This window comes from Budorcas taxicolor, chromosome 13, assembly GCF_023091745.1.
Source record: "Budorcas taxicolor isolate Tak-1 chromosome 13, Takin1.1, whole genome shotgun sequence".
Taxonomy (NCBI): Eukaryota; Metazoa; Chordata; class Mammalia; order Artiodactyla; family Bovidae; genus Budorcas; species Budorcas taxicolor.
This window is the reverse complement of record NC_068922.1, coordinates 17,549,891-17,577,290: the sequence shown is the minus strand read 5'-3', so window position 1 is coordinate 17,577,290 and position 27,400 is coordinate 17,549,891. Positions and strand designations below refer to the sequence as shown.

The 27,400-nt window shown below is 40.6% G+C and overlaps 2 protein-coding genes across 12 annotated transcripts in view; one reads left to right on the top strand and one right to left on the bottom strand.

Moving 5' to 3' along the window:
* ABI1 (abl interactor 1) overlaps window positions 1-27,400 on the bottom strand; it is an 83,632-nt gene that overhangs the window by 21,018 nt on the left and 35,214 nt on the right. For 6 of the 11 annotated variants that reach the window (XM_052650711.1, XM_052650715.1, XM_052650713.1 and 3 more), the window contains exons 3-5: window positions 3,630-3,806; window positions 1,599-1,613; window positions 765-865 (exon numbers count right to left, since the gene is read on the bottom strand). In XM_052650711.1, coding sequence (XP_052506671.1) covers window positions 765-865; window positions 1,599-1,613; window positions 3,630-3,806 — 293 coding nt within the window. The remainder of the gene's footprint in view (window positions 1-764; window positions 866-1,598; window positions 1,614-3,629; window positions 3,807-27,400) is intronic. The other 5 variants (XM_052650712.1, XM_052650716.1, XM_052650720.1 and 2 more) reach the window with 1 other exon arrangement.
* Window positions 21,246-21,935, top strand: LOC128058676 (transmembrane emp24 domain-containing protein 9-like). The gene has a single exon (XM_052651167.1). It carries the CDS (start codon window positions 21,246-21,248, stop codon window positions 21,933-21,935), a length of 690 nt encoding a protein of 229 aa, XP_052507127.1.

Here is a 27,400-nt window from a genome sequence, read left to right as displayed (position 1 = left end):
ACATTCTGGCCCCAGTTGTGATGCCATTAATTTCTCAATAAATGATTTTAACTTTTCTATTTAACAACTTCATGTTTTTTTTTCAGGGGCAAGGGGTTCATAAAATGAAAATAGAAACTAAGAGCCTACCAAAAAAGTTGCTTACTGATTCCTGTTACTATAAAGTAACGATTCCACCGCCCCTCCACCAAAAACAAGGAATACTATAATGTGAATAATCTTTCAGGACTGTCTTACCAAGTGTTCAGTACTTGCATTGCATTGAAAATTGGGAAGGAAGAAGGCACAAACTTATCTTTTCTTTCTGCACTGGCCTTCTCACAAAGCTACTCTAGAATGAAGGGCCCCAAAATGACCAGCAGAAGCACAGAAGGATTCCCAGTAAAGATTCCCAAGTCTCAGGGAAAGCAGAAATGGGGAGAATAGAAGAACTGCAGGCTACCAAACCAAAGTATGCAAAATAGGTCACTTATTCAAAGTTCTGTAATATAAATATTGCAAATACATGTAAAAACAATATACATGGAAACCTCCGGTTATTTCATTTTAATAAATATTTCATTTTATGGTCAGATTTATATATATGTATATAAAATTTTTATAATGAATTGGAAAATAATAGACTATGCTCATTTATACACATACAAAAAACTTTCCTGGTACAGAGTTCCTCAGAGAAATTACAGAACAGGCAGATTCATTTTGGATTCACTTTGGATTTCCTTCATTGGATCTGAAGAATGTAGATGTAACTGAGTTCTTACCCCAGCGTTCCCCTGCCTGACATGGGAGGACTCGGTGGTTTCTGAGTAGGAGGATTTGTTCTCGACAGTGTGCCAGTTCTTGCAGGCTGGTTATTTCCATGCTGAAATGTGGAAAGAAATGCTTTTATTTTTATATCAAATTGTTCTCTTGGTGTTTTGACACCATGTATTATTATTTTTAAAATATCAGAATGTGAAATAAGGATTCCCAGACAGCTTTAATAACAGACTTTGGTACTATATTTTAAAAAGTCAAGATACCACTTGCACTTGGCTTTTCATATTATTTTGTGCCCTTCATGCCAATTAATTGCAAAATACAGGTGAGATTACTGAATTTTATATATTATTTTATTGTTATACATGGTCACTGAGATCTAACTTTTCTGCAATTCAAATATTCGGTTTCCTGAAATTTTCGAAACGTGTGCATGAATATAAACTACAGATCTCAGTGTCAACTTGCTAAAATATTCATCTGAAAAATCACCTCTATCCCAACAACTCAGTAACAAAGTCACATGTAATGTCTGGGAAACCTCCTAATTGTAAGTCAATAAAAGCAAGGCAACTATCAAAAAATGAGCAAAGCAATAAATGTTAGCAAAATTAATGTTCCTATATAAATGCAGATGTCAATATATCTTTGATATATTAACACATCCAAGCTAAATGTTGCTGATTTGAACTGGGTTTGAGTATATTTAACCCATATAAATCCTATGGGGAAAAAAGCAGACAGACATAGGAGAAGTTTTCAAGTTTTAGTGGCTCTGCAGCCTCTATCAATACAGAAGGAATACTGTGGATCAAGTGATAAGTAGTATCTCTTACCTTGGCTTTTAGCCACTTTACGTTGGCAAAAAAGGGGGGAAAAAGTAGAAATTAATTCTAGATATCTTATCTGATAGGACAGTTACTTGATTCATGTTAATAAGCTTTTACCCAGTCATATTTCAAGTATTTTATAAAGAAAAGACATCCACGAGCAGTAGGGAAATATTCATAGGTATCACATATTCATATTTATTCAAAGTAATATATTCATAAGAAAATCACCACTTAATTATGTCAATCTCATGCAAATTATGTAATTTCTTAGGTCAGTATTTTATCCTATCAAACTAATTCAACTGAATCATGGATGATAAAAAACAAACTCTGATTTAAATACAAACACCATAGCTCATTAAATGTATGGCTATTTCAGTGCATCAGTGCACAGACCTTAAGACTACTGGACAATGGATGCTCATGCTTCATTATTGGAATGGTACAGAATTTTAAAGAGTGATCAACTGTAAATGTTAAAATCCAAAACTACAAGTTGCTTCCAAATTCAGAAAAGGACCTAGCAGCTCAGGGTTTAAAACAAAATTACAATGTACCATAACATCTTAGCCAAATTCTAATTAAGGAACAAACAAATAGGGTCTGGAAACCCTCTCATGTGTAGCTTAAGAATCCAAATCCAAAGAGGCCAGCACTAATAGATAAAGAGTTTGTTTTAGCTCTAAATTTCCTTCTGAACAAGTCTGACCAAAATTCAAAACTGAAAAAAAAGCTGCTTTGATCCTAAAGGCTACATCTTTGAAACTTGGCCAGCTTATATATAGAACTAATGTGTCCAAAGCAGCCTACTTGCAACATGCCACTTAAGGAAAATTATCTCCAGGTTGAAGTCTTTTTCTACATTGGGGAAAAAGGGGTTTCCTCAAGTTCTTTCCATCTCATTTGCCATTTTAAATTTGTATCTTATCATTTTTCAAGTGACCATAAAAGCAACATTAAGGAAAGCATCCAAAAATGGAATATACCTTGACCCACATTCTTACTGCTAGAAACTGTGCCAGAACTTTGGTATTCTTTAACATTTGTTTAGAATAACACGGCTCATTATTATCTAGATTAAACAATGTCTGGAATCCTACCTTGCCACTACATTTCACACCTGGATTTAGAAATTAAATTTGAATAGCCTCATTATCTTTGAAGAAAAGACATATTAATGTGATAGCATTAAAATACACTAAATACTATTCTAAAGTAACATCTTCCCTCATATGCTGTTTCGAGTCAATGAGAAAACAAAAAAATAGCATTCAAGTATAAACTAGTCCCAAATGAAAGGGTGTAAGGATAATTTATTTGGGAATAAAAATTCTACTTGAATTCTGCTACTGTGTAATGGTGTAACCTTTACCTCTTATGGAGCACAGGCTCCTCTGTTAAGTGTGTGTTAATTTATACAAAGATGTTGGGAATGTTGGAAGGAAATGATCTCTATACCTTACAACTCAAAATGTAATTGGTTAGCAACTTAATGTTCCACTTCACTGTCCCACTTCAATGTCCCCCAAGCACGTTTTAGAAATAAAACATCTTAAGGAAATAAAACTCACTTCATTTCCTTAATATTTACATTTATGGATGAGTCAGTTTACCATCTCCCTGGACTCTCAGGTTGAAAACAATAGAACTCTTATTCCACCCTATCTGCAGGCCTTAAGTAGATCATAAGCTTCGCATACCACAGGAATGAAAGTCTGTAAGATGCCAATTCCTCTTTGAAATGATTGATCAGTTTATTCCTCTAATAAAACTGAAACCTTTAAAAACACCATTCCTATGTATTATAAAGCTTCAGTGTTTCCACTAATAAAATGGAACAACCCTTAGATTACATGATCTTTTCAAAGCTTGAAAACAAAGACATATGTGGAAAATCCTTCACAAGTTATGAACCAGGCTCTATAGCTATTATTATTAACAAATAATTTTAAGTGTTTCTACTATGTATTCAAGTTTACTCTGAAACTGTACAGCCTGCAAATTTTTAAGAGAATACGACAGGAAGACACTTACCTTGACACCGTGGCCCACATCATCCAGAACTGTATAGTCAATAGGTTTCCGAATATACCTTACAGGTCGCTCCATGTTCGCAGGTGCTATTATTTTGTGAGTTCTTGATGTATTCTTATTTGTTGTCAAAATACCAATCTCTCTTCGAGCCACTTTTTCTTTATGAATGTCCACAGTCTATATTTTAAATTTGAACAAAGCAAGAAAATATTGTTTGGCAGAGTAAATAATATATATAATGTCCACATATTAAGACTGTATCACATGTCTGTTTTCCAGTGAATACTACTACATGCTCCCCTTCAAAATTAAGCAAATTAATATCTTTGACGTCAAAACATGGAATCTCTAAAGCTGATTAAAAGCACCAACTAAACTATTGGTTTTGATTCCAAAGTGACTCTGAGGGAAGCGATTTTCTCTCCCAAAGACCTGGTGTGTGTGGAAAGGGAGGGCTCCTACTCTGTGTCGCTTACACTATTTTGTGGAGATACAGACCAGATAAAGAAATCAGTAATTACAACTAGATGAAGTAACTACCATAGTGACACATGCACAATTTATTTGCAATTACTCTAAAGGTGTTCAGAGCAAGACATCCAACTAGGTTGAGAAGGTTTTAATAGAGTAAGTACATTTTTAAAAATAAACAGACACAGGCAAATTATGGAAATTATTTAAGGCAAAAAGAACAGCATATTACAGACAAAGGTTTAAGGAGGCAAAAAAAGAAGACCAGAGAAGACCAGGGGTTACAATTTGGCAGCAAGGAGCCCACACATCTGCAGCCTACGTACTACTGGCCTTTATAGCTTTAAAGAACGTGGGTTTTTGTTTTTATTTAACTGTCAGTATTAAAAAAAACAAAAAAACCTGAATAGTAGTCAGCACATGAGAAATAAGTTACACAACCACTCAACAAGTTTAAGCTTTGGCCTAACAGTAATGAGTGGGTAGCCATTCCCTTCTCTAAGGGACCTTCCTGACCCAGGAATTGAACTCAGGTCTCCTGCATTGCAGGCAGATTCTTTACCATCTGAGCCACCAGCAAAGTCCCAACAGTAATGAAAAACCAATAAAAAATTCAAATTGAGCAATATCATCAGGTCTGTATTCTAAAAGATCCCTCTTGCACAGGAGGACAGAGAGAAGACTACTGGGATGAGACCAGTTAGAAAGCAGTGAGAAAACAGAAGCATGTGAAATGAACTGAAAGGGGGTGGAAGTGGGGGGGGGGGGGGGGACTGTCAGGAAATAAAGGTTAATGTTATGTGTATTTCTGCACACCTTGTGAGAAGAGATGCTGATTTCCTAGCCTTAGAAGACACAGTGTCTCCTCAAAGCACAAAAGGCACGCTTACTGTCCAGTATAACAAAGATAACGTCAGAAGGCTTACTGCCCATTATAAAAGAGCTGGTCAGCTAAGCTGGGAGCTCCTTTCCTGGAACACACCTGACTGTGTACAGCCAGGCACCACCTGGCTGTCTCGGACATATCCTATAGAAAGTGGGGCTGGTGTCTGACACAGTGTTGACTATGACCATAATAACGACCTTTGTCTCTAACCTGGAGTCTTACGTCTTCTCCTCACATCTATGGAATTGTGGCTGGTTTAACTTGTGAGCATCTGCAAAGGGTAAAATCTCAAACCCCTCACAATGTTTGAAGCTGTGGTAATGAAGATGGAGTGCTGACAAAGACAAAGCTTTTTAGAGTTGGAATGAAAGGATAGCTAATGAAAATTGAGAGAAGTCCGTGGGAATTGTGAGTGAACATGATCAACTCGCGTGGTCCCCCAGGCAGTGTCTGGTCCTCTACTTCACGGCTTAGTAATGAGGCTGAACTGGGGCAGCAGCTTCAGGCTGAGTACCAGGAAGTAGTTTCAAAAACAGCAGCCTGAATGATGCCCTGGCTACTGTCAACTACTCACTAAGCTCACTCGGTGGACCCCGAAAACAACTAATAATATTTATCTGCAGAGGGAGGCGATTCTTTCAGATATATACTGAGCATGAAAGAAGGAAAACTGTAACGACTCTAAGCAGGACCACGAGAACCTAGAACTCTGGCTAGTTTGCTTGGGAGACTGAAGGGTCGGAGGGGACACACAATGCTTGTTAAAGAAGAGAGGCAACAGCTGGCTATCTTCCTGCTCAGTCCCTCCTGCAGTTTGTCTTCTCAACCTTCTATTCATTCGAGATGAGGCAAAGACCTCGGCATTTTTGACAGTGGGCCCTGCCTGCTGTGAGACAGTTTTGGCCCTTTGGGGAAACTTTCCCCGAAACAATCTCCCAAGGGCACTGATTTGTCCTGCAGGCTCTTCCATCCTAAATTGGGTTTTCAATGATGATGAAGGTTAATTCACCAGAGAAGGAGAAACTCACCCAAAGATAAAATTCTGTCAGCCCTGCCAGCTTCAGAAAACACCTAGTCCTACATTGAAATCAAGCAAAAATTACAGAGCTGGTCTTCTGACAATGGAGCAGCCAAGAGCCCATGTAAGGTGAACTCCTAAAAATGATGCCACCGTGCAGATCAAGCCCAAGTCAACCAAGGGGTACAAACTCATGGCCCCCGCCAAAAAGTAATATGGCTGTAGCTGCTGAATAAAGGTGTTCCCGACAGAATGGATGATGTCCATCAGCAATGATGACCTTGCTATAGGAAACAGAACGCAGGCCTTTTAGGTGGGCCCGAAATGCTCGCAGCCACAGCACTGCTCAAAACAAATAAACTGACCTTGTTTACTGGAGCACAGTCGCTCTCTCCCAACCTCCCCAAACATCCTTAAGAGAAAGATGATTAAGGGTGGGGCCAAGTTCTCCAAGTCCCCAAGGGAAATTGAAGACCAAGCATACCTGAGTGTGAGAGATCACTCTGGGGAAGGCAGGACGTTTTATAGCTGGCTGATATCAACATAGTGGACCCCACATCCCCATCCTGTGGAAGGAGAGGGTATCTGCTTTCAGCTACGAGCTTTGGGGGTGGTTCACAGTGGGGAACAGAAGCTAATGCGTCCTTCTGGGTGGGGTTCTTAGGACCAACTCAATGGATTACTGTTGTGCTTCCACCAATGAATGTATAATTGGTACTGATATTTTTCATGCTTGCAGGGTGAATGCTCTTAAAAGCCGGAGGAGATTATGCCAACTGGGAAAGAGTGGCATGTAGAAAAGCACTAGTGGTCCCAGTGTCCACCATCCTTAGGACCCCTCTGAGTACAAGTTTCTGTGCATGGATGATTTTACTGACTGGAGCCTCTGGAAAGAGGAGCAGCCTCCACTGGAGGTGCCCCTTGGGTTTGGTGTATTCAAGAATGCAGCCAGTCTAGCTCCTATGACATCCCAGCTTTACATGAAAGAGTGGCAGCTACATCTTTAGGGAAAATGTCTCTTCCATACTGCCACCTAAACCAACGCTGTTGGTTCATAAAAAGTGAAAGTGAAGTCGTCCAGTCGTGTTGACTCTTTGCGACCCGGTGGACTGTAGCCTATCAGGCTTCTCTGTCCATGGGATTCTCCAAGCAAGAATACTGGAGTGGGTTACCATTTCCTTTTCCAGGGGATCTTCCCGACCCAGGGATTGAACCCAGGTCTCCCCCAGGAGGCATACACTTTAACTGCTGAGCCACCAGGGAAGCCCGTTGATTCACAGAGGATCCTCTAAATGCCTGGGCCTGGTGCATTAATAATTCAACTGAGCTGACACCCTGTGGTGTTCTCTGGGCCGTTGTGTTGACCTCAGTGCCAGCTACACAGAATTGAGAAGTGGGTATGGCTGCTATGCTCCGTGGGCGGAGCTCAAGGATGTTCTCACAGATTTGGCCAATATTCCCTGTGATATACCTTGTGAGATTTTTACTGATTTGAGGCTGGTACCCATTGGGAATAGCTGTTTGGGTCTGCTACTTGGAAAAAAACAGACCGACATCTTAAACATGGGCCATATAAATTGTGGAGACAAATCGTAGTTGCTGATGAAAACACGTGGGTCATTAACACATGGCCATGGTAAGGGCCCATGGTCTGACGAGGTCAGCTGCAGTCCAGCTCCTGATGAACCCTGCACTGCCCAGGCCACCATCACTGCCGGCAGATCCATTACCGTTCCAGATCCGTCAACACGTGGACCACCACAAACAGACACAGAGTAAAGGACTGTTCCTCATGCAGAGGTAACCACTGCATCCCACACTGTGAGTCCAGGAGAAAGACCCATCTGTCTCCTGGAGAGAGATGCCACATATCCCACCATTGGCAGACTAGCTACATCTGACCTTTAACCCCATCTTCAGATCATCAGTGGTGCCTTGCATCAAAGGCACTCTTTCATGTTATGGTATTACAATCCCGATCCAACCTGCTGACTCCAGCCAAACCACCTGCCAGTTCCTCCAGGTGTCTTTCCAACCACCACCCCCAATTCCTGTAGCTTTTCATTCAGTCACCCCAAGAGGCAGATGAATGCCACCTCACTGGTGGCATAGACAAGACAAAAGATTTGACTGACCACCTTCAGGTAATCCTCCCAAAACAAAACAACTACTAGATTCAAATATTTGTACTGAACTGGGAGCCCTGATGCCTACAACCTGTGCAGGAGAGGACACTGGAGAAACAGCTGGCCTGTGCTCCCTAGGTAGGTCCCACCTGTGCTGCGCGGGGGCAGGGTGGACACTCTTTACAGAAGTACTTAAGTGGAACTCAGGCATTAACTTACCTCCCTCCAGAAATGTGGTGACTTGTACTTTAGGGGTGATTCTAAGAGACCCTCAAGCATTTAAGCAAGCACCACCAGTAGATCCGGTACCCACAGACAGCTACAGCCTCTCCAAAGTACAGCTATTCTTGACTAAGTAGGAGGGGCTCCCCAGAGGCATAACTGATTTGTTAATTATGTGCAGTCTGCTCCAAACTATTTAACCCTAAAATGGGAGTTATCTAATTAGAAAGGGTGGTTTGAACAGTCCCTGCCTTAAGCTGAGGTGAACAATGACATCATATCAGCCCTGGAGCCATTCGGGTCAGGGTCAACTATTCAGGTCAGGCCAGTATTGTTGGGGATGACAGAACCGCCCCAGACTTCCTTCCTGCAGACCAGGCCAAGGGTGTGCATTACAGCATCCTCCTGCAGTACTTGCGCGAGGTACTTGCGCGAGGTAGAAAGGCAATGCAGAAACTTGAAGAGAAAGCCACTTGGCTCTCTAGAGCAGACCCTGAAGGGTTATAGTATTTGTTCAGCTGGCTGGTCGAGGACCCAGGGGAGCCAAACTGAGGTCAATATTGCAGTTTGGCCTCATTCCGCTACCATGTTGATAGTACGTAAACTGAATTACATGTTTTATGAGACAAATTCAATGGCTCTGGTCCCAGGTTCTGTCAGACAGATTACTCAGGGTGGTCAATCATAGAAAATTTTGCCAGAAGCCAAGAAGGTAGAGAAATCAGGGATGAATACTGTTGGAAGGCAATTACCCTTGGACCCATTACATTTCTGTATATCTTGTAGGTAGAGGCACTCTCTTTGTCCCAGACTATTTTAAGTACGTCTACACAGTAAAGAGCGAGGAAGGACAGAAATGTCACCCTCAGGAACAACGGGCAGGTTTGCTCACTATCTCGCATAAAAAGATGTCATCTCCCTCCAGGGTTAAGGTCAGGCAGGCTTTCTGCCCATTATGGAAGTCTGGGGGCTCCTCTCCTGTAAGAGACTACACCACACAACCGGAAGCATCACCCACCCTCCTCAGAGCCTATGGAGCTCCGGGCTGGGAAAAGCAGCACGGATGCCAACAACTCCGGCTCCCGCCCCTGTCGTGAGTCATTAAGTCTTACGTCTCTGACTGAGAAATCCTGTGTCTTCTACCAACATCCATGAAACTATGGAGGGAGCTAACTTGTTAAACTGGAGTTAGCTAAATTTGTTTGTGTGTATGTATGTATGTGTGCACACGTCCGCATGTACCCCTATGTATGTCTTAAACACGTTTCTTTTCTAGCAGGTCCGGCACAGGATTAACCAGTACAAATTTTAACTAAATTTTGCTTGATACGGAATTAAAGTTTTGGTACTTATTACTCCACAGAAGGAAAATCTTGAGATTTCATAACAATATTAAAAAAGATAGATCACCTTGGTTTGCTCCTAATCCCATAGATGCTCATTCTCTGTCTCCTTTACAAGGTCACCTGACAGATAGGTGCCTCCAGGTTTAGTCATAGGTTCTTCCCCTTTACAACCTGCCCCTGACAAATTCATCCACATTCAGGTCTAAATTATTACACATCCATAAGCTCTTCTCCATCCTAGACCTCTCTTCTACACTACAGAATCATACAAACACCTGTGATGTTCCTCTTGGATATTTCAATGGTACCTCAAAATGAACGTGCCCAAAATATACTAAAATATACAAAATATACAGAGTTGATTTAACCCCACTTCCTCCTTCAGTTCTCTATCAAGTTAAACAATTCAGACATCTAAAACTCACTTCATATCCGGTACCATTAAATCTTGTCACTTTTGCCTTTAGGTTACAGAAATGTGTTTCCAACATTTCAATTCAGTCAGTCTACTATCATCTCTCACCCTGGCTACTGCATCTGTCTTCTCACAGGTCCATTTGCGGCCAATCTAGCCTCTTTCCAACTATTCTCCATAGTATAACCACTGTGATCTTCACCAAAAAGACTAAACTTGAGAAGACAAAATGAAAAAATCTGAAGCTATCTGCTTAATCCTTCTTAAAAGAACACCCCATACAGTTTCCAGTCTTCATGGGGAAAAAAAAAAAATTCAAAATGGCTCAAATATCACGGTGTCCACAACTTCCTTTAAAATCATCTTTTTTTTTTTAAATCCTTACTTCCCTCAAACACTGTAGAACTATTCAGGACATTATTTCCAATTATCTGAAAAAATTTTTCTGAGTTTACTCCCTTAGCAGTCTCCTAACTGGGAATGAGGAAAGTCTACCTCACTACCCGATCAGTGGCATATAACCTCCAAATGGCAGGGTGAGTGAATGCGGCAGCAGCAGGAGGGGAACAGGCCGGAAGTGTCTGTGTGATGGCACGATTATGGTCACCAAGCCAAAGTCAGCCTTTCCAGGGAGACTGGTTCCTCCTCACACTTGAATTTCCTTACTTTCACACTTTAGCTGTCAAAAGAATCAGTCTGATATAAAGAAAATTAATTTTCAATTCTAATAAAGATAAAATTCAAGAGTCTTCTAAGTTGAGAGGGACTAGCAGGTTGCAGCCGGAGAAGGCAATGGCACCCCACTCCAGAACTCTTGCCTGGAAGGTCCCATGGATGGAGGAGCCTGGTAGGCTGCAGTCCACGGGGTCGCTAAGAGTCAGACACGACTGAGCGACTTCACTTTCATGCATTGGAGAGGGAAATGGCAACCCACTCCAGTGTTCTTGCCTGGAGAATCCCAGGGACGGGGGAGCCTGGTGGGCTGCCGTCTATGGGGTCACACAGAGTCAGACACGACTGAAGCGACTTAGCAGCAGCAGCAGCAGGTTGCAGCACCCTTACAGCAATCTCTGGCCCCATGAAGCTCAGGTGAAACCACTACAATCAACCAGATGTACTATAAAGCCAAAGTAAGACAGCAGGGTTCTTAAATAGAGTTAAATAAATAGACCGATTCAACAGAAGACAGAGCTCAGAAACAAACTCATCATGATCATAAGGAACCTTGTTACCTTACAGTGACTGCACAGGGCCGAAGAACACATTACTTAAACAGGGCAACTAGTTTGCCAGACACAAGCACAGAAAATGGACCCCTACCCCACACTCACTAGAAGGAAAAACCAATTCCAGATTAATTAAATATAAATGCAAATAAGTGGCAAATTTATACTTGAACTATTACATTAATGAGAATGAACTACTATGAATGAAATATACGAATTACAGATAAATAGTAGAAACATAAAGCTGAATTTAAAAAAGCAAGTTATATACAGGGTTTGGTTTTGACTACATATAGCCTGAATCTATTTTTATAAAACTCAAACCCAAACAAAACTAAACAATAACTATTTAAGGATACACATACATGTGATAAACTTTAAAAGGGCAAGAAAATAACAACATTCCCTGGGAGTAGACTAAAGCACACAGGTAGAACTGACCATCTTCTAGTAAACTTTGGTGGTAGAATCACGTTTGTTTTGTTATAAATTTTATGTTACATTTATTCTTCTGAATGTTATTAAGTGTAACTTTTCAAAGTATTTAATTGCACAAAAAGCACAAACAGAGCAGGGAGAAAAAAAAAGACTAATATTCCTGGAGCACCATCATAAGACTCCATAAAAGAAACCTCACTTTAGCCAGCTGTGTTTGGCAGGCCAAAAAGAAGAAAACAGACTGTGGGGGGTTGGGGTGGAGGTGGAGGTGAGAGGGATAACAAGCAAAAGGAACAGAACAAAAAAAGGCCAAGAGGCATGAAACCACAACATCTGCCTAGAGATAAGAGACAATTTAAAAGAGCATGAATAAAAATAGGTTGAACTGTACTCATATTAAGGAGTTACTAAAGAAAGACTAAAAAACTGGAAAACCAAATTTAATGGTTTCTTCCTAAAGGGTCGAGTGAGCCCTTAATAATATGGGAAGGGGAAGTAAATAGGAATAGGTGAAACAACTTGTGTAGAAGGCGAAGGTCCAAAGAAAAAAAGAGGCACAGTATTCCAAGAGTGATTCTATCTAGAAAGAAAAAGTTTTCTAAAATGAATGTTGAAATAAAAAAGAAAAATTTCACAAGTAGGTAAGATTTTTAAATTGCCCTTTTTTCAGGTTTAACTATTTTAAATTATGAAATGCTTCAACCATGATGATAAAACAAACATTCATATACACACCACTTGGATTAACTACAGATTAACATTTTCTCTTATTCCCTTTTAAGACATGATTATTTAAAGTTATTGTACAGAAATACATTGTTTTAACTATACTCCCCCTTAGCACTTTAGGAAGTTCCAGGGTGGTAAAGGGGGTAGGGGGTACAGTTGGGAAGGAAGGAAAGAAAGCATATGCTCCTTTTAAATATATTCTCCAGAAAAAAAATCCTTTTTAATTATCGAAAAACAGGCTGGAAAGAATATGACACAGCAAAACTATTCAATATTTCACATATTTTCTACACTATCATATTGGAAGGGCTACCGTCCCCATAAATGCCAGTGTCCATACAGGGAGGCTTTATAGGTTTCAAGCAAAGAAACTTGTATGTAAGTAAAACCACAATAAATGCTCATTGAAAGAGTAACTACCAAATGAAAACCAAAATACTTTTGCCCTGAATAGAAAAAGGAAGAGTATGAAAGGGGTAGAAAAAGTGTAAAAGAGGCCTGAGACAAGCCACACACAGGAAGCCTTCAGCCAAGAAAGAGACAATCTTTGTCTGTTACAGCTTCTTTTGGAGCAGACTTTGGAAATGGCCCTCTGCCCAAAATTCTGTGTTACAGGCCTTTGTTCAATAAGCCTGAAACAAGGTCCCAATCAACTGTGAAGTTAACTTGATTCAGAATGACCTATATATACACACACTATAAAAAAAGATCTATTTAGAAAAGATGAGCTACAAAATAAGACTCTGGTGGAAAAACATAATATAATAAAACACTCAGAATTATTCCAAAATATTTTATCCTGGGAAAGACTGTCACTAACACTCTGGCCTACACTCAATTTTTTAGTACAACCCAAGGACATTTTTCTGTCCGCTAACCTCCTGCTTAAGAATATAATGTACACTTTACAACACTCTACATGGCAATTATGTGTCCACCTCAAAAATATATACTTTTTGTTATGTGCTTGATTTAATCATTTTATCCAAACCAGGATTTAAAGTAAATATGAACTTTTAAGAGGACATTAGGGAGGAAGGGGAGTCTCAAGAGGGAGGTGATATACATTTAATTATGGCTGATTTGTGTTGTATGGCAGAAACTGACACAACACTGTAAAGAAATTTTCTCCCCCCAAAACAATTTTTTAAAAAAAGAACATTAGTTCACAGTTCATCTTCTACATGTCAGATCATGAACTTGTACTTATTCCCAACTACTACTCCTTGTTGTTGTTCAGTTCAGTCGCTCAGTTGTGTCCGACTCTTTGCGACCCCATGAATTGCAGCACGCCAGGCCTCCCTGTCCATCACCAACTCCCAGAGTTCACCCAAACCCATGTCCGTTGAGTCAGTGATGCCATCCAACCATCTCATCCTCTGTCGTCCCCTTCTCCTCCTGCCCTCAATCTTTCCCAGCATCAGGGTCTTTTCAAATGAGTCAGTTCTTCGCATCAGGTGGCCGAAGTATTGGAGTTTCAGCTTCAACATCAGTCCAACCAATAACACCCAGGACTGATCTCCTTTAGGATGGACTGGTTGGATCTCCTTGCAGTCCAGGGGACTCTCAAGAGTCTTCTCCAACACCACAGTTCAAAAGCATCAATTCTTCGGCGCTCAGCTTTCTTTACAGTCCAACTCTCAAATCCATACATGACTACTGGACAAACCAGAGCCTTGACTAGACGGACCTTTGTTGACAAAGTAATGTCTCTGCTTTTCAATATGCTATCTAGGTTGGTCATAACTTTCCTTCCAAGGAGTAAGCATCTTTTAAGTTCAAGGCTGCAATCGCTATCTGCAGTGATTCTGGAGCCCAGAAAAATGTTTTAATATTTCAGGAGTGTCCCTATCCTCTCGAAAAGATAATACATTATAAATTCTGTAGAAAAGTCAGGCGTTGTAATACAATGACTTCAAGAGCACAGACTCAAGAACCAAACTGCATAGATTTCAAAGCAAACTGCTGCTGCTGCTGCTAAGTTGCTTCAGTCGTGTCCGACTCTGTGCGACCCCATAGACGGCAGCCCACCAGGCTTCCCCGTCCCTAGGATTCTCCAGGCAAGAACACTAGAGTGGGTTGCCATTTCCTTCTCCAATGCATCAAAGTGAAAAGTGAAAGTGAAGTCGCAGTCGTGTCCGACTCTTAGCGACCCCATGGACTGTGGCCCACCAGGCTCTTCCTTCCATGGGATTTGCCAGGCAAGAGTGCTGGAGTGGGGTGCCATTGCCTTCTCCAAGCAAACTCTACCATTTACTAATTGTGTAGCCTGGAGCAATTACTTAACTATTCCATGCCCTCACAGTTTTCTTATCAAACAGACGAGGTTTAAAAACAAATAATTTTATCAACTTCACACAGTTAATATGAAGGTTTAAATGAGCTAATATGGATAAAGGATTTTCAACAGTGTCTATCATCTGGAAAAAACTAAAGTTAGCTTTTATTGTTATTATTCTTTGTTCCCCAATCCATACTCAAGTGTTTAACTGAGTTTACCAGATGGTGTTAAACCAGTTAAAGCTTATAGCCTATACCAAATACAACTCTTACAAGCAATCTTAGAAATTAAAAATTGTTACTTAGTTCATTTAAGTCATGCCAGCTATATTAAACATATAATAAGGAGTACAAATCGAATCAGTATGATCAGAAGAGTTAAACCTAACACTTCAAAGGGATTTGGAGTGTACTTAATAATAAACCCTTCCGAGCCTCATTTCTTTCATATTCATCACAGGAATATTTTTGGTCCTGTAATTCTTACAAGAAAGGATATCATTTGGGATATTCATAAAGAAAGAATATTTAAAGGTACAAGTTGGTAGATTAAGAGAACTGATTACACTGGTTTTCTATATTTACACAAACACACACACACATCATGCTGCTGTGCTGTTTAGGTGCTCAGCTGTGTCCGACTCTTTGCGATTCCATGGACTACAGCCTGCCAGGCTCCTCTGTCCATGGATTTTCATGGGATTTCCCAGGCAAGAATATTAGAGTGGGTTGCCATTTCCTTCTCTAGGGGAATCTTCCTGACCCAGAGGCTGAACCTAGGTCTCCTGTACTAGCAGGTATATTCTTTACCTCTGCATCTGGCAGGTATGTACCACCTGCCACACATATACACATTATTTTCCCTTCTCCAGAATGATAAAGGGATATAAGAGGAGAAAAAGGAGTGGACAAGAATGTTCAACAAATCGTTAAATATCAGAAAGCAAATGGAGGCAACGTTAACAGGAGAAGCTAGAACCCCAAACACCTGCAGATGCCAAGGCAATTTATCCTAAAAGAAAAAAAATGACCCTTGAGAGGCTGAGAATTCAGAAACAACAGGTTCTTTAGACCACAAAAGTGAGGAAAAAAATCAAAATCACAATGAGATACTACTTGATATCCACTAGAATGGTTGTTTTAAAAAAATAGAACAGAGCTTCTGAGCACGTGGAGAAACTGAAACCAGGACACACGGCCAGTGGGAATGTGAAATGGTGCATCCACTCAGGGTAACAGTCGGCAGTCCCCTGAAGGGTTAAACACGGAATTACCACAGGATCCAGCAATTCCTCTCATAGGTATATAACCAGTGTACCTGAAAACATGTCCACACAGTAACTGGTACAAAGATGTTCACAGCAGTGTTATCCGTTAATACCCCCAATTGGAAAAAATACAAATGTCAATTAACTTATAAATGGATACATTTGCTATATCCACAAAATAGAATACTATTTGGAAGTAAAAAGGAATCAGCCCTGGCACATGCTCCAATATGGACGAGCTTTGAAAACATCATGCTAAGTGAGAGAAGACATCACAAACGACCACTTACTACATGGCAGCATTTATATGAAATACCCAGAACAGGCAAATCGATAGGGAAAAAAGTAAACGACCACTTGCTGAGGGCTAGGTGGAGAGAGAAGGCAGGGACTGAGGAGTGAGAGCTAAGAAGGATGGAAGTTTCTTTTGATGTAATTACGATACTCTAAAATTTTTGTGGTGATGCATGCGCAACTCCATGAATATAACAAAAGCCACTGAACTATATACACTTTTTAAGTTGGTAAACTGTATGGTATGTGAATTCTATCTCAATACAACTGTTTCTCTTTTAAAAGTGAGTAACAAAGGAGAGGTTAAAACAGACAATGCAGAAATACAAAGGATTATAAGAGACTAATATGAACAACTATATGGCAATAAAATGCATAACCTGGAAGAAATGGACAGATTCTTAGAAAAGTTCAATCTTCCAAGACTGAACCAGGAAGAAACAGAAATTATGAACAACCCAATTACAAGCCCTGAAATTGAAGCTGTGATCAACAATCTCCCAAAAACCAAAAGCCCAGGACCAGATGGCTTCACAGGAGAACTCTGCCAAACATTTAGAGAAGAGCTAATGCCTATCCTTCTAAAACTCTTTCAAAAAAATTGCAGAGGAAGGAACACTTCCAAACTCAATTCTATGAGGCCACCATCAAAGACAACACACACAAAAAAGAAAACTACAGGCCAATATCAGTGTATTGCAACATAAATGCAAAAATATAGATGTAAAAATCCTCAACAAAACTTTAGCAAACAGAATCCAACAACACATCAAAAAGCTCATATACCATGATCAAGTTGGGTTTATTCCAGGAATGCAAGGATTCTTCAATATACACAAATCAATCAATGTGATATACCATATTAACAAATTGAAAGATAAAAACCATATGATCATCTCAGTAGATGCAGAACAAAATTTGGACAAAATTCAGCACCCATTTACGATGAAAACTCTTCAAACAATGGGCATAGAAGGAACCTACCTCAATACAGTAAACACCATATATGATAAGCCTACAGCAAACATTATTCTCAATAGTGAAAAACTGAAAGCAGTCCCTCGAAGATCAGGAACGAGACAAGGGTGTCCACTTTTACCACTATTATGCAACAGAGTTCTGAAAGTCCTAGCTATAGCAATCAGAGAAGAAAAAGATATACAAGGAATCCAGATCGGAAAAGTACAGCTCTCACTGTTCACAGATGACATGATACTGGACACAGAAAACCCTAAAGAAAGTTTCAGAAAATTACTAGAGCTAATCAGTGAATTTAGCAAAGTTGCAGAATACAAAATCAATACACAGAAATCACTTGCATTTCTATATACTAACAATGAAAAATCAGAAAGAGATATTAAGGAATCAATCCCACTCACTACGGCAACAAAAAGAATTAAATATCTAGGAATAAACTCACCTAAGGAGACAAAAGAACTGTACACAAAAGATTATAAGACACTAATGAAAAAAATCAAAGATGACATAAGCAGATGGAGAGATATTCCAAGTTCCTGGGTAGGAAGAATCAATATCGTGAAAATGACTATACTACCAAATGCAATCTACAGATTCAATGCGATCCCTATCAAATTACCAATGGCATTTTTCACAGAACTAGAACAAAAGATTTCACAATTCATATGGAAACACAAAAGACCCAAATAGCCAAAGCAGTCCTGAGAAAGAAGAATGGAGCTGGAGGACTCAACCTTCCTGACTTCAGATTATACTACAAAGCTACAGTCATCAAGACAGTATGGTACTGGCACAAAAACAGAAATATACACCAATGGAACAAGACAGAAAGCCCAGAAATAACCCCATGCGCCCAATGGTACCTTATTTTTGACAAAGAAGGCAAGAGTATAAATGGAACAACGACAGCCTCTTCAATAAATGGTGCTGGGAAAACTGGACAGCTACGTGTAAAAGAATGAAATTAGAACACTTCCAAACACCATACACAAAGATAAACTCAAAATGGATTAAAGACCTAAATTTAAGACCAGAAACTACAAAACTCTTCAAAGAAAACAGAACACTCGATGACATAAATCAAAGCAAGATCCTCTATGACCCACCTCCTAGAGTAACGGAAATAAAAACAAAAGTAAACAAGCAGGACCGGATTAAACTTAAAGCACAGCAAAGGAAACTATAAGCAAGGTGAAAAGACAACCCTCAGAATGGGAGAAAATAATAGTAAATGAAACAATTGACAAAGGATTAATTTCCAAACTATACAAGCAGCTCATACAATTCAATACCAGAAAAACAAAGAACCCAATTAAAAAGTGTGAAAAAGACCTAAACAGACATTTCTCCAAAGAAGACATACAGACGGCTAACAAACACATGAAAAAATGCTCATCATCACTCATTAATAAGTGAAGTGAAGTCACTCAGTCGTGTCTGACTCTTTGTGACCCCGTGGACTGTAGCCTACCAGGCTCCTCCATCCATGGGATTTTCCAGGCAAGAGTACTGGAATGGGTTGCCATTTTCTTCTCCAGGGGATCTTCCCGACCCAGGGATTGAACCCAGATCTCCTGCACTGTAGGCAGACACTTTACCATCTGAGCCACCAGGGAAGTCCTTTATCGTTCATTATTAGAGAAACACAAATTAAAACTACAATGAGACATCACCTCACACCAGTCAGAATGGCCATCATCAAAAAGTCTACAAACAATACATGCTGGAGAAGTTGTGGAGAAAAAGGGAATGCTCTTGCACTGTTGGTGGGAATGTAAACTGATACAGTCACTATGGAAGACGGTATGGAAATTCCTTTAAAAACTAGGAATAAAACTACCGTATGACCCAGCAATCCCACTCCTAGGCATATACCCTGAGGAAACCAAAATTGAAAGAGACACATGTATCTCATTATTCATTGCAACACTATTTACAATAGCTAGAACATGGAAGCAACCTAGATGTCCATCAACAGATGAATGGATAAAGAAGTTGTGGACATATACACAATGGAATATTACTCGGCCATAGAAAGGAACACCTTTGAGTCAGTTCTAATGAGGTGGATAAACCTAGAACCTATCATAGGGAGTGAAGTAAGTCAGAAAGAGAAAGATAAATATCGTATTCTAATACATATAAGTGGAATCTAGAAAAATGGTACTGAAGAATTTACTTACAGGGCAGCAGTGGAGAAACAGACATAGAGAACAGACTTATGGACTTGGGGCAAGGGGAAGAGAGGGTGAGATGTATGGGAAGAGTAACATGGAAACTTACATTACCATATATAAAATAGATAGCCAATGGGAATTTGCTGTATGGCTCAGGAAACTCAAACAGGGGCTCTGTATCAACCGAGAGGGGTGGGATGGGGTGGAAGATGGGAGGGAGCTTCAAAAGGGAAGGGATATATGGATACCTATGGTTGATTCCTGTTGGGGTTGGATAGAAAACAAAATTCTATAAAGCAATGATCCTTCAATAAAAATTTTTTTTTAAAAAGTGAGGAACAGAGCTAAAAGCTGGAGAATTCACTGTCTATTAGATTTGGGTAAGGCCTGCTCACACCACCAAGTGACAGTCTCCGTCACATATTTATAGTTTCTACTTAAGCATTTTAGTTCCTCATTCTTAAACAGAAGCAGACTAGAACCACCAGATCATCTGAGACAACACAGCAGGGCAAGGTGAGGGAAAACATAAAGCAAAACAAAAACTAAAAAGAAGAAACTCCCCCCTGGATTTTGTACAGATTAGAGGAATCCTTTTCTGAAAAGGATTTACATTACATGAAATATATATGTACGTATTATATGAAGCATAAAAGATAATTCATTGACAAAAACCCAACTTGTGAAAAAGAAACAAACATTCTGAAACATTAGAAAGAACAGTAACTGATACACTGGAATTTATTTTTGAGATGTCTTCCAAAGGTAAAGAAACAAAAAAGGAAAACAGCACCAAAACATTAATTTAAAAGGTCTAATATCTGAATCTAGAAAAAAATGGGAATATATGAATCTATGAATATTCCCAGAATATACAAACAAATTAAAGAAATAACAAACACATAGCACCCCAAAATACAGGAGCATATCCCCCAAATACCAGCATAATGTACTTTCAAAAGACCAAGTTATATCCCTGTGAAATTTCAAAATATCACAGCTAACAAGAATAAATATTCCAAAGTTTTCAGAGAGAAAAAGGCAAGTTACATACAAAGAATCAGACACATCAGACATCTCAGTGACAATACTGGCAGCTAGAAGAAATGGACTATCCTGCCTTTCAAAGTATGGAGGGAAAATAGTTTTCATTCTAAAACCAAAGCAGTCCAGCATAGTGATAATAAAGCAGATTCTAAAGCCAGACTTCCTGGTTCAAATAATGCCATTTAATAGACGTATGGCTGAACAAGCCAAATAACCTCTGTAAGCATCAGTTTTTTCATCTGGGAAGTGGGGTTGTTGTGAGGGTGAATTAACTCATAGGTACTCACATGTGTAAAACATCTGATACACAGTTCTGTCTTAGTCACTCAGTGGTGTCAACTCTTTGCAACCCCATGGACTGTGGCTCACCAGGCTCCTCTGTCCATGGAATTCTCCAGGCAAGAATACTGGAGTAGGTTGCCATTCCCTTCTTCAGGGGATCTTCCCAACCCAGGGATGGAACCCAGGGTCTACTGCACTGCACGCCTGATACGCAGTAGTTCCTATTAAAGTGCTCTAGAGAACAAGACTGAGTATAGAAAGGGGCAAGACAGATCTCAGCTTTTCACTATAATCCTTTGGTAGTATCTGACTGGCCTGGGCACACTCACATACTATCAGACAGGAGGAGGGAATTGTGAAACCAAGTCCAGTGATAACTGCTCAGTAGAGAATAACATCTGAGGTGGGGCAAGATGGCTGCTGAGCGGAGCTTGTGGGTCGTCGGGCTCTGCCCTGGGTCCTGGTTGGGTAGGGTCGTTCAGGTCCTCCTCCTACTGCTGTGGCTTGCGGCCCGCGGAGGCGCGCTGCACTTCCACATTGGGGAGATGGAAAAAAAGTGCTTTATTGAGGAGATTCCGGACGAGACCATGGTTATAGGGAACTACCGGATGCAGCTGTATGACAAGCAGCGAGAGGAGTACCAGCCGGCCACCCCTGGGCTTGGCATATTCGTGGAGGTTAAAGACCCAGAGGATAAAGTTATCCTGGCCCGGCAGTATGGCTCTGAAGCCAGATTCACCTTCACCTCCCAGACCCCTGGCGAGCATCAGATCTGTCTTCACTCTAATTCCACCAAGTTCTCTCTCTTTGCTGGAGGCATGCTGAGAGTTCACCTGGACATCCAGGTAGGTGAACATGCCAACGACTATGCAGAAATTGCTGCCAAAGACACGTTGAGTGAGCTGCAGCTACGAGTGCGACAGCTGGTCGAGCAAGTGGAGCAGATCCAGAAAGAGCAGAACTACCAGCGGTGCCGAGAGGAACGCTTCCAGCAGACCAGCGAGAGCACCATCCAAAGGGGGCTGTGGTGGTCCATCCTGCAGACCCTCATCCTTGTAGCCATCGGTGTCTGGCAGATGAGACACTGCCAAGAGTTTCTTTGAAGCCAAGAAGCTGGTGTAGCCATCCCAGGCTTCCCAGGCCAGCCTTCCTCCCTGGCTGGGGAAGAAAGGACCTCCTGGACTGACTTCTGTCTGGCAGGAGGACTGGTTTCCAGCCATGGGTATTTGGAGGGGAGAGGGGCCACAGCCCAAGCCGAGGGCAGCAGCTTGGCTGGCTAATACTGATCAAGTGGTTGGGTAAATGCCTGCCCCCTCCCCTGGGCCCTTTGCAGTAATCTGGTGAAGCCACCGGGAGCCCTACTGACACCTCAGAATCACAGTGTTACTGATCAGGGATGGGAGCCTGTTGTCTGGGGTGACTGGGGGGAGGGGAGCGGGTGGGCAAGCCAGTCTTCCTTTGCTAACTTGGAATTTTGACCAGACTGGGGCATAGCTGTGATTCCCTGCCACCCAGGAAACCTCACTATTCCCTCCTTGGGCCTAGACCCAGCCTGCTGGTCCGGGGTGTGTGTCAATTGAGGGTGGGGTATAGGGAGTTGCAATGTGGGAAAGTAGCCCTGAGGTTGACCCCAGGTTCTTTACGTGGTTGTTCTTCTGGGGACTAAAGAAACTTGGATCAGGCCAAGCAGAGGCCTTGGTGCTGGTTGGGGATGGGGCCTGCAGAGTCTTAGTTACTGATTTCATTTTCAATAATCTAGGTTTGTTACATTGGTTTCCCAATTTAAAAAAAATTAAAAAAAAGAATAATATCTATATGCCTTTAGCTCAAACGAGACAGAAAAATAGAAAACACAGATTTGTATTGAAAGAGAAACACTTGACCAGTCAAGAATAGAAACAGGAAGTAATAAAGAGAGAGTCTTGGTCTGGTTGAGCATCAGGATCAGAATAACCCAGGACAGGTGGGGTCAGATTAAAACAAAACAGGCAGTTTGTCAATAAGAGCAAAACAGAGTACTCAAAGAAGAGAAACTGACCTTAACCACAGTTAAATGACAAGCTTGTTCAAAGATGAGATTCACTGAGGTTTTGGGGGTTGGTTTTTTTTTTTAAGGCTAAATTAAAAGCATTTAAAATTAAAAGATAACAGGAAAACAAAAAGGAATACCAACTGAGGCAATATGGCAGATTAGATACCTCCAAACTCTCCCAGTTATGAACTGCCTAAACATACTTGATAGATTCTTTAAAAATTCAGAGTCCAATATTAAATACAGCAAACAAAATCCAGGGAGGAGGGAGAAGGAGGGACTAAAGATCAGAACAGAAAACATCAAAGAAGTTACTCCACAGAGGTCTGCTGGCCACTAACAGACTTAAGACTTACACCAAATGGGAACAAGGGCTTCCCTGGTAGCTCAGCTGGTAAAGAATCTGCCTGCAATACAGGAGACCCCGGTTCAATTCCTGGGTCAGGAAGATCCCCTGGAGTAGGAAATGGCTACCCATTTCAGTATTCTTGCCTGGAGAATTCCATGGACAGAGGAGCCTGGCAGGATACAATCTATGGGGTCACAAAGCCACTAACACTTTCACTTTCAAATGGGAACAAAATAGAAGGCCTTGGTTTGCTGAATGTGGGAAGGTAGAAGTGACATGGCAAAAGGATCTCTGCAGATGTGATTAAGAATCTTGAGACGGAAAGATTATCAATTACTGATATGAGCTCATGTCATCACAAGAGTGTTTAGGAAACTAATACACACACACACACATACACACACACACACACCCCCCCCCCTGAGGGGGAGGGGGAGGGCAGTTATCCAAGAAAGTACAAGTTCCTATGTTTTCAGGTACAAAACTCTCAATAGTCCTTGATTGATCGTACCCCAAGAACACCTGACAGAATAACAGAATAAAACTGTCTAGGAATACGTCTTCAATTTATCTTACCAACGTATCACCCTCAGCATGCAGAGAGACCTCAAAGATGATATCTTAAGACGGGCTCACAACCAAAGTTTATAAAACACGTAAGGAAACAATCACCATAAGCAGGAGGCAGCACACACACACACATGTGCACATACATACACACACACATGCATATATGTGCACACATATATGCACACACACATATATGCACATACACACACGTGCACACTTATACAGTAAGGCCTCCAGAGAATGTTAACCCGAAAGAGCACGTTAATCCAGAAGAAAGGAAACTAATGGAATAGATGACATGAATAAAAGGTAGAAAATAATGGTGGCTCATCTGAATCCAAATAGTTCAATAACTACATTAAGTGTATATGCAATAAATGCCCCAGTTAAAAGAAACGTTACACTATTTTTGTTTCTAATTTTTTATTGTTGGCTTGTGGGATGTCAGCTCCCCATCGAGGGACTGAACTTGGGCCATGGCAGTGAAAGCTGGGAGGAATGCTAACCACTAGCCTACAAGTGAACTCCCACACTGTATTTTTTGTAAAATCCAGTTATTCTTAGAAGAGGCAAATCTTAACTGGAAAAAGTTGAAAGTAAAAGAAAGGGAAGGATATGTTCTGTATGTTAACATGGAGTATATTAATGGTATCAAGACAAAATAGGCTGTAGTTTTTAAAAACTCTAGGGCCAGAGAGTATTTTATTCCATACTAATGCTGTCTTTCATCAAAAACAGTTTTACATGAATTTACTCAATGGAGGTTTTATAATTTATACTTTACTCTTCGAAAAGAACAAACTAAAAACATTAGAGAAGCTACTTTCATGCCAAGCTTGGAAAAGGGAGGCGACAATTTTAGAAAAAATGAACACGTGTGACTGCACATAAAACTGCAGGTGGCTAGAAAGGAAATCAGCTCAAAGGAAATATAACTAAAAATAGGCTTAGAACAGCGGTCTAATGCCTTCATTTGGATTTTCAAATTATTTCAGAGCTAAAATGCACACAATTTGTTTTTAACCAAGAGGGTTATTTTAGAAATAATTTCTGCCACAATTAAGTACATTTATTTATGTCTTAGAAGTTCTCAAGCACCACTTGCAACTCAGAGACCAAAGGATTTTTAAATGTGCAATGGTCTTAATGGCAAAATACAGCACAGTTAATCATTTTTGACAAGTTGAAATAAGAATTCCTATGACAATAAATTTTGCTGGATCTCTAACATAACAAAACATTCTTAGGGGTGTTAAGCCTTGACGTGTGTCATGCCAGATTCTTTAATAGAATTCCTCTATCTTTAGATATTATTATGAATTTACAAGCCCTAATGCTAGAAACACTTAGAAAAAGACTTAAAAGTAAGCAAAAAAGTTTTCTTAAAAAAATTAAGACAATGAAAGTGGTTTTTAAATAGGAAGCTACTGCCTCCAAAGTCTCTTTATCGCATGAACTTACTCATGAAGAAACATTAAACATATTCATACCGACATTCTACAAATGAACTGGTCTATAGTTTTCAAAAGTATCAAGGTCAGGTAAAGTCGAGCGTAGACTGAGGAACAGTGGCAGACTGAAGAAGGCTGAGGAGACAGGATAACTAAATGCGTCTGAACTGGCTCAATTTCCCATAAAGTTACTGAACAAACTGGCAGACTGAAGCAGAAATTTGAGTAGAGAGTAGTAATATATCCATGTTAATCACCTGATTTAACAGCTATGCAGTAGCATGTATTTGTGTCTAGAAAATACACACCCAAGATTTCAGGACTGATGGGGCACCATAGCAGCACGTTATTCTTAAACAGCCTGAAACAAAAAAGTTCTTTGTCCTATACTTGCAATTTTCTGTGAGTTTAAAATTGTGGTTCCTTCCCCTCCAAAAAAAATATTTGAAGTCATCTTTACTACTTACTCACAAAAATGAGAGCAAGATTTTTTTTTTAAGTTCATTGATTCAGAGGTATTTAGCAATCAATGTTCCATTAACCTATGAAGGAACACAACCAAGAAAAATTTCTCTAAGATAAGGATACAATGATTTTTTTCCCCATCAATTGAAATTAAAAGGGGACAGGCCCCATTCAAAACTGTAACAAATTCCAATAACTCTGAAGTCTCTTGCACTGAGCTTCTCTAAAGAGACTCTGTGACCTTCCACTATAATTTCCTTCCCTTTTATTTGTTGAAATTAATGGATGCATGCATGCCAGGCACTGGGATGATCACAGCAGAACCCCGTGGAAGGCAAAGGAACAGGACAAATTAACTAGGTAATTCTAATAATAAATGCTTTGAAAGGGAACTATAGGATGCTGTAAAAACAATCAGCAGACAATTCTAATAATATGTGCACAGGTAGGAGACAGGGCAGAAAGGGGCATTGCGGAAAATCACCCTTCAATAAAATTCAGGGTAAGACCTCAATGATGAGTGAAAGGGACGTAACCACATGAAACACTCCTGTAACAATATGAGTCATGTATGCAGAGAGACTTTTATCCCTAGAACTTAAAAATCCTAGATGGGTTAGTAATAAGAAATAAAGCCAAAAATAAAGGCAGGTGCCAGGCCTCTTAAAGAACCTTAAATGCTGCTAAAAAGATTTTAAGATTTTTATTCTTGCAGTCCAGTCACTAACCTCCAAACCATTTTTACTGTTCGTCCTAATTTTAAGTCAACGCTTACACAGAACCTCAATATGTAATATAAACAAAAGCAGCACTAACCTCGCTAAAGTGTAAACAGAGTGCTCTAGAACTTCATCAGCTGAGCCTCCTGCTTCCCTAAGTGAGAGCAAAGGCAAAAACAGGAGAAAAGAGATGGGCCCAGTATGAGACATAACAAGCTGGGCTGCATTAGCCAGACTTCCAATCAGAAACTGGTGAAATATTCCAATTAGAAAAATTCAAAGACCATTTATAACAGAGGGACTAAACACAAAGGAATGGGAAGGGATGGGGAACAGAAGTAGGTACAGGAGCCAATGTTCTCAGCAGAAAGAGCTAAAATCCTAAATCCAAAAGGACAAGGGCAGGAGGATCACCAGAATGAGGAGGAAGAAGTCACCCAGACAGGGCCACCTTGCGAGGAACACGGACTTGTCCTGGAGACAGCCAGTCCACTGGGAAGAAACCAGGGTAATAAATGTTCTGAGCTTTCCTTCCTCACTGCTGCTGACCTGCCCACGTCCACACTGGCTGCACTCTCTCTGAAGCCAGAAGTCGCAGATGCCCATGGACATAATCCATATGGTAAGCCTCCCAGGACAAAGACCAAAGGGGAGAGAAAAATCAAGGAAGATCAAACAGAAGTTACCTGTCATACAGCAGCAGGCACAGAAGTACTGCTGCTGCTGCTGCTGCTGCTGCTGCTAAGTCACTTCAGTCGTGTCCGACTGTGTGCGACCCCAGAGACGGCAGCCCACCAGGCTCCCCCGTCCCTAGGATTCTCCAGGCAAGAACACTGGAGTGGGTTGCCATTTCCTTCTCCAGCGCATGAAAGTGAAAATAAAGTGAAGTCGCTGAGTCGTGTCCGACTCTTAGCGACCCCATGGACTGCAGCCCACCAAGCTCCTCCGTCCACGGGATTCTCCAGGCAAGAGTACTGGAGTG

Bases quoted from the DNA above. Each gene is read 5' to 3' on its own strand.
- LOC128058676 (XM_052651167.1), top strand. From the start codon at position 21,246: ATGGCTGCTGAGCGGAGCTTGTGGGTCGTCGGGCTCTGCCCTGGGTCC.